This window comes from Watersipora subatra, chromosome 9, assembly GCF_963576615.1.
Source record: "Watersipora subatra chromosome 9, tzWatSuba1.1, whole genome shotgun sequence".
NCBI classification, from domain to species: domain Eukaryota; kingdom Metazoa; phylum Bryozoa; class Gymnolaemata; order Cheilostomatida; family Watersiporidae; genus Watersipora; species Watersipora subatra.
The window spans coordinates 60,830,105-60,838,151 of NC_088716.1; the positions used below are offsets into that span (position 1 = coordinate 60,830,105).

Consider the following 8,047-nt stretch of genomic DNA (forward strand, 5'->3'; position numbering starts at 1 on the left):
CTCGGAAACAATAGCTCTCAGACCAATGAACTCGCTGAACCTCGGCCTAGAACTCGTGTGAAGGATTTGCTCTTTGGTTGTTTCAAATAAGCTCTTGCTGTTTCCTCTAGTACAAATACATATATAATATATCGGCCGTCTGCCTTCTTTGCACTTCTGATATCGCAGCCTTTAAACTGTCCTTGGTCAATAAGATGCATGTAATCTATCAGCGTGCTTTGCAATTAGCATGAGAAAATAACTTGTTTCTTTTTTTCTATCAAACAAATATATTGCGTGTAAACGATAGCAAAAAGCGTAAGAGGTTTTCCGATTTTAAAAATAACTTGATAAGACAAGCTTTTTGCGCTTATGTAAGAGTTTTGATTATGAGCCTTTACTTAGACACGATGTCTATGTTTTTTAGTTTATTTCCATTTTCCCACCCGTAACGATACACCTGCTCTCTATTTACTGTTCAAACTTATTTGTTACATTGAGCTGAAAATGAGAAACAACAACATCTTACATGAAATTGCAGAGAAATGAGAAACAACAACATCTTACATGAAATTGCGGAGAAGAACTGATAGTTTAGATTGCAACTGAAAATCTAAAAAAATTCCTTTTCCTGTCAAGCGCTACTTTTTTCTAAAGTCAAAACAAATATTTAGTGACATTGATTCTACTCTACTGATAATATTGACTCATATATTTCTTCAGCCGCGTCACACCACAGGTTCTACTTACACTTAAACTAGAATAATATTAATTATAGTAGTAGCTAGTAGTAATTATATCAGTGGCCTTTAAGTTAACCAGTTTCTGTACAGTCATACTGGAATGACAAACTATTACCGTTACCATGTTTTTGACATAACAGGGTACGGCCAACCTAATTTCTTAATCCTACGACCAAACACGAGCGAAGCGATTTGTTGAGAGATTTATGATAAATGCATATGTGCACACACTCCCAAAAAATTATTCGTTAACGGACGTTACCAAACCCTTGTACCGAAATTTTTTCAACAAATTTAACCATTTTTCTGTAGAGTCATTTAAGTATAATAATGATATAAAACGCATATAAACCTATTTAAATATGTTACCAAGTCTTTGAAAGGTTACCGCAATATCCTAAAACTAACCCATCTGATCGGATTATACATAAATAGACAGATTAATTCGGCTTAAAAGTCGATATAAAAAATTGCCAAGCCTATTTTAATCAAAATTAAGACCGGCCAACGAAACGCCGATAAGGTGGTGCGAAAGAGAGTAGAACTATTAAGTTGTGCGCATTTCACAAAAAAAGCGTGCACATTTCACCAGTCTATCACATTGTCTAATTGCCAAAGGTTTCTGTAATTAACGTTGAAGTACTGAAAAGTAATCGTTTATTTTGCCAATTCTACTGGACTCTAACATTTTAGACACTTGTAATGAATACTTCGGTATTCCAGCTGATGTCCTAAGCAGTGAAAGTAAAAGAAATTACGATGATATTTTTCTAACGATTCTTTTTCGTTTTCGATTTCTAGTTTGTAAAACATAATCAACAATTGGAATCCCAATCAGAACCAATCAGAGATCGAATCGATAGCCAAAGCTGTATCTAAAAGGATATCCGTACTGAATATTTAATAAATTTGCTAATCTAATCAATCAGATGCGCGAGATTGACTCACAATCAGAAAAGTAAAAAAAAATTTGATAAGAGCTTGCTCTCCAGAAACAGTACCAGTCGGGGAACAGAAGAACTTGGATAAAATGTATTTAGCCAAGTTAATGTAGCATTTAAACATGTACTGGAACTAATTTCCGAACCAAATTCTAGTCTAGTCACAACAAGTCTAGTCACCAGCTGAATAGTGAAAGTGTGAATCACTATACTATCTAAGGTAATGGTGCGAAATAGATATAATAATCCCTAGGAGTAACCGGATATAAGGTAAGAGTTGATTTAAGACCAAAAGAGGGAGTTGATTAATTGTTGTAAAGCAAAATTTAAACAGAAAGTATCAAACTAAACATTTTTCAATACCTATAAAACAAAACATAGTTTTTATGTTTTGAATACTTATTTTATTACCTATTTTAAAAAAAATATTTTGTAAAGAATGACATAATCATAGTTCATTCTAAAAACAGATTACAATGGCGATATCAGTAGATTTTAAAAACGAATTCATTGAACTTGCTTGATTTTTGGAACAAAGCATGTACAACAATGGACAAACGAACACAAATAGTAATCTGAACATTTTATAGCAGGGCAAATAGTATGATAATGCAGGAGTTGCCTAACCTTTGGTACAACTTCTAGAAAGTTCAAGGAAGTTTAGAAGCAGTAAAAGCCAGTTTAGGGACTTCAACTTTTAGGAAGTTTACAAGCAGTAAAAGCCATGTAACTTGAAACCTAAATCAGTGTTGAAAGAAATACTCGTCGCAAAACCTTCTTAATAAAAAGTTGCTAATCGCCAGAGCTAACAGAGCAATATACCGACAGCATCATAATATTATGATTACTGACTATTGCAGCCACTCGCAATTTATTAAAGCATCACTGACTAGGACTCATTTACTGTCCGTAGCAATTTCAATTTATTAAAGTCGGGGCTGGACAAAGTTGGGGGTTTTAACCTGAGGTAGTGTTACTAAAAATGTGCTAACTGGTTAAGCCATGGATAAGAAAGGGTATCAGCTTTGTTTTCTTTGTCGGTTTCTATTGATCTATGTCTTTGGCGAATCAAATACCAGTTACTATACAAGCGGACTAAATAAATAAGTGAAATCTATAAACAATCTATTTCGGCATAAATGATGCTTGGACCGCCTATTGTTAAACCGCAAACAGTCATGTATTGAGCTTGTTACTGATGGTAAGGGGTACCAATATGATTTTCTGATTTAATTACTTTTCATTCCTTTAGTGTTGTGAAATAAAAAAGTTACAGAAAGAATAATACAATTGAAATAATGAAAAGCGGTGTCGATTTTTGTATCAAGTAATACTAAAATGCAATATCATAAATTAAATGTTTGAACATGTTTACTGATTAATCTACATATTATTATTATATATTATGTTACTATATTATTGATCATCAGTTGTAACAGTGATGTCAAACTTTTGGCCCTACAGCCTATGAGATCGGGTCGTTTGTTGTTAGGATGACAAATGACATTGACTTGATTAGGTTGTGGTAATCTGAAATTGGCTGCGAAACTGACAACTCCCTGTGATTGGCTGCTGAAATACATTGTTTATAATTTTCACCAAATAACACCATATCAGCCCGCCTCACTCATACGTTCCATCATTGGTCAGTGCTTCAGAAAGTTGTTAGTATAAGCTCTGAATCGAAATGGCAGAAGAGACCTACAAACTTACTTATTTTAACCTGCGAGCAAGGGAAAAGCCTGCTAGGGCTATGTTTACTATGGCTGGCCAAAATTTTGAAGACATCAGGATTTTGCTTCAAAACTGGGAGAATCTGAAACCAAGTAAAGTAAGGAGATCTTTCCAAAGCTGTATTTTGTTTTAGCTATAGTGCTACACGATTCTCTCCAGCCGGCTTGCTTGTATAGAGAGCAGGTTTATGTTGTTAGAAGCTGCAGATTTCAGTTTCACAATTTCCTTTGTGTTTTTACGTAGTGCTAATATAATTGTCCTTGCTATTGTTGTTGTTATTACTTGATAACAATAATAATGACAATAAGAGTTACTAATAGTAGCAATAACAACTAACCCTTTGATTTGGTTTTATTTACTTTTCAGAAACTCCTCTTGGATTTCTTCTTATCCTAGAAACGTCAAGGGGAACGATTTGTCAAACACTAGTTATTAACCCACTCAGGACTGTTCCCGAATACCTCGGGAAGAGTTGTGCTCTCCAGGGCCCATTCCCGAAGAACTCGGGTTAAACTTTGATTTGCTTTATTGCTTAGCTGTTTAGGTACATCGGTTTTATTCATTCACCAAACGAAGTTTAAGAGTCTGGGCATCATTTTGATACCAAATATGTGATTGGACAAAAAAGTTTTAACTAACAAATTATGTGATAGATATCAACTGTTTTGGAAATTTGATGATCGCCATTTTGGAAAAGGTTTATCCGAACGATGGCAAAGTTTTTAAGTGAATTAGATGCGGTAATCAGCTCAGGGGAAGGAAATAGCAACAAAAGTAATGTTCAAGAAGAAAATGAGAATTTTCTGATGGAAGAAGGTAAGTTTTATGTGGCTATTTATAGAATTTTACCGAAAAAAAAAACGATAAAAAGCCGAAATTTTTCTTGTGAATTTCTAACAAACTTTATTCTAACAGTGTAAGATATGGATTTTTTTTCATGATGCACATGGTTATAACATTTTCAATCCAATAAAATTTAGATATTTTTGCAGCATGAACTCATCACTCTATTACCCCATAATAAACAATAGTTTTATGATTTCCTTGTAGAACTACAGGATAATAAAAATTTCTTATTTCATTTATATCCAATTGTTCAACCCACAATTAGTCAAGCATATAGTTCTCAACATCAACATCTACCATAAACTACCCCCAACCACTAGGCTCTAATATTGGTCGATAGGGGACACTTACCACAGTAATCATCTTCATGACTTTTTGTGTTTATATTTACAGTATCAAAAAATATTTGCAATTTGTATTACCAATTGTTAGCTGCAGTAGACTACTTATTTTCAATTTGTTATCAGGTATTTACCCTGAAAAGCTACTAAAGCACAATTTTTTTAGGCTGTATCATATTTGCTACATAAAGGTGAAGACAGTCAAGGGCTTGTGAGTGATGATGCCGTTGATGATGAGCCTAGGGCTTCAACACCAATATCTGATGAATACTGCATCAACTAACTTATAATGGCAGCAAATATGCGTGTGTAGTTGGCATCAAATAACTCTCACCGGGTCATAATTTTTTAATGAACACACACTTATTATACATGTATATATTGTTTCGTTTTCATGCATATTCATTTTTACTGTATTTTTTACAATATATTTTACTGTATTTTTACACCTATTTTTTTTGCTGGTAACTGATTGTCTGTTAGCTGGTAACTTGAGTATTTTTTATGCATAATATATTCATAATAACCTCTGCAATGCATTTCAATATAAATTAACAAATTGTTTGATTATATAATTGATAAAACTGTCAGTGACGTAGTGTTGGTTAGAAGCTAGTAACACCTGTTCTATTGCTCGGAATTGAGAAATATTTTTTTTTATTTGTTGCTGATAAAGTTTGCTATCAATCTAACATAGATCCAACAATGTCAGTATCAAAAAAATGCTTGTGAGCTGCTACGAAACATGAAAAACAATTTTGATAAAAAAAAGTGCACAGAATTATTAGAAATTGTGGTCAGTAGAATTTGTAAAGAAGCACAAAAATTTATATCACATTGTAGCCTGGAATGTCTTTGTTAAGCTGCAAAAAACAAATCAAGATTATTTTGAAAAGAACTCTAGTTATACTCAATTTTGTGTAGCTCTATTTTAATTGTAAGGCTAGTGAAAAATTAATTGGGCTGGGGGAGCAGTCAACCAATAACTAATTAGTCCTGAATGGGTTAATTACCTACTATGTTGCTGAGAAAACTGGTGAGAGATGAGATTCTAATTTTTGTAGCTCATTTCAAGGTCTATTGCCTTTTCTGTTTTAACTGGTGCATAATAGCATTGTGAATTATATTACCAATGTTACCAATATTTAAACCAACTTTTGAGTTTATAATGTGGAACTAATATCTAATTGCAATTGCATAATTTTCTGGACAACTGCTGTCAACAAACTGTCACTATCTACTTATCAAATAAGATATAATTGTTGGTTCGTTAGCTATCTTGGTTCATTGATTAGAATTTATTGATTGTTTAGGAAGGCACAAAAAGGTAAAACTTACATGCCTCCATGTTAACTTTTAATACACACGCAATAGACTCATCGACTACAACAATCAACTGGTGAGCATCGCTTTGTAAATGCATAAAGAAACCGTTAAAAACTGATTATCAGACATTAAAAAATTTCAATGTGCTGTTTCGCCCACTTTTTTGCTGCAATCAAGATGGTTGAGATTTGATGTATTGTCTAATATCACCTGCTGAATTTGTAGGTTATCTATCGGATGATGATGATGAGTTTGAGAGGGTGCAGTGTAATTCCGTATTGCACACTCTGAATGACCTGAGTGCTTTTGTAAGTAAAAATGTCCTTCTATCGGAACTGTATAAGGGGAGCCTGACGGGCCTCTTTTCTTAATCAAGAATAGGGGAAGTTTGCTGAGCCTCAAAAAACCTCTTGAGATATAATACTTCAGACAACTTATCTAGAAATAAACTTTGAGTCATGAACTTACCAGCCATTTTTTACATGACTGTAAAACATTCAACCCTGGCAATCCGACATTCAGTGGTGTAAAACATTTTATACGACTTTTGGTTTACAGCATTATCCATCACCTGACAATATTGAAGAATTGAAAGAGCAAGCCAGATGTGAACTTAGGACAAATACCAAGTTTATACAAGGTTTATTAAGAGAAGGAAGCAAGTTCATATTTGGAGACAGGGTAAACAAAAAACATGACTGTGTTCCTGTGAAATGCAGATTACTGACTGGCTACTAATGTATCATTAGCTTGGCGCTACTCACAAATAGTTAGTCTAATGACTATAGTATGAAGCTAGTTTGGTAACTACTAGTATGGAATTAACTTACTGACTACTAGTATGTAGTTAACTCACTAACTACTAGTATGAAGTTAATTTACTGAATACTAGTATGGAGTTCCCTTACTGACTATTAATATGGAGTTAACTCACTGACTACTAGTATGGAGTTAATTTACTGACTACTAGTATGGAGCTCACTCACTGAATACTAGTATGGAATTAACTCATTGACCAACTTCACTACTAGTTTGGTAGCAATTAGAACAGAGTTAGTCTAAATACTATACGATCATGAGGTTACTCCAGCGATTATGACAATGGATTTAATTCAGTAACTAGTCTGGGGCTAGTTCAGTGGTTACTGCCATGAAGTTAGTTTTTTTATTATTAACATGGAGATAGTTGAGTAACTACTAGTGCAGATTAAATTGACTGACAACTAGCATGGATATAATTTTGTGACTACTGCAAACAGATTGACTATTAACTAACACTACCATAGAGATAGTTCAGTAGCTACTAGTATAACTAATCCAGAGACTATTAGTTCAAAGTTGCTCAGTTGAGTTGTTACAAAAAGTAGTGATTTAACTAGAAACAATTTTTATTAACAAACTTTTCATGCAATAATCAAATAATTACAGATAGAATATGATTATTGATACAATTTTTACTGTTAGAGCAAAATCAAGGAATTTACATACATATTTTGGTTACTATTTCTACTAGAAATTCCTGTTTGAATTCCAAAATATACATATTAATAGCTGTTATTATCAAGGTTATTATAGTTTACTTAGCTAACAGAGATACTCTCACTGGGCTCACAAAAGTAAATAATTCTCTCAAGCTTTTTAAAAATTATCTCTCAACTTGAAATCGTTGCAGATGACGGCTGCTGACATCACCATGTTCTGCAGTTGGATGCTGATAAAACCGGCTTTTCCGTGGTCTGAATTTAATAGTGACTGGCTGAACAAAGTCATGGAAAACATGAAAACTGATTCCAAGCTTGCCAAATGTCTTCAAGAGTGACCTGACGATGTCCTTTCTCGAGTAGCCACTTAATGAAACGTGCCAAAGCAAGCTGTTGAGTCAATCTGCCTATATGTTAGCAGGAAACATGAGGTAAACTGAGTGTGTTTGTTCCTTCGTTTAGTTTAACTAGGAAGATTTTTTGAACATGAACTGGATGGATTTTTTCTTTTATGGAAATTGATTCTAAAACTGCTTTAATATACTTAACCATGCTCAGTCTATTGTACTGACTTCCCTTCATGACCTCTCTTCTTTAAATGTTTTGACAGTACACATTTTGTAATTTTGCAAACTACCACAATATCAACCAGTTTC

General features: G+C 33.5%; 1 protein-coding gene across 1 annotated transcript; it reads left to right on the forward strand.

Annotated features, from left to right (window-relative positions):
* The first annotated feature begins 3,350 nt into the window (after positions 1–3,350).
* Positions 3,351–7,729, forward strand: LOC137405316 (glutathione S-transferase 3-like). The gene is made up of 4 exons (XM_068091544.1): positions 3,351–3,489; positions 6,136–6,218; positions 6,469–6,591; positions 7,583–7,729. The coding sequence occupies exons 1-4, from the start codon at positions 3,351–3,353 to the stop codon at positions 7,727–7,729; spliced, it is 492 nt and encodes a 163-aa protein (XP_067947645.1).
* Positions 7,730–8,047: the final 318 nt, after the last annotated feature.

Bases quoted from the DNA above. Each gene is read 5' to 3' on its own strand.
- LOC137405316 (XM_068091544.1), top strand. From the start codon at position 3,351: ATGGCAGAAGAGACCTACAAACTTACTTATTTTAACCTGCGAGCAAGG. The intron at 3,490-6,135 runs GTAAAGTAAGGA...CTGAATTTGTAG, and splicing joins CTGGGAGAATCTGAAACCAA to GTTATCTATCGGATGATGAT. The intron at 6,219-6,468 runs GTAAGTAAAAAT...TTTGGTTTACAG, and splicing joins TGAATGACCTGAGTGCTTTT to CATTATCCATCACCTGACAA.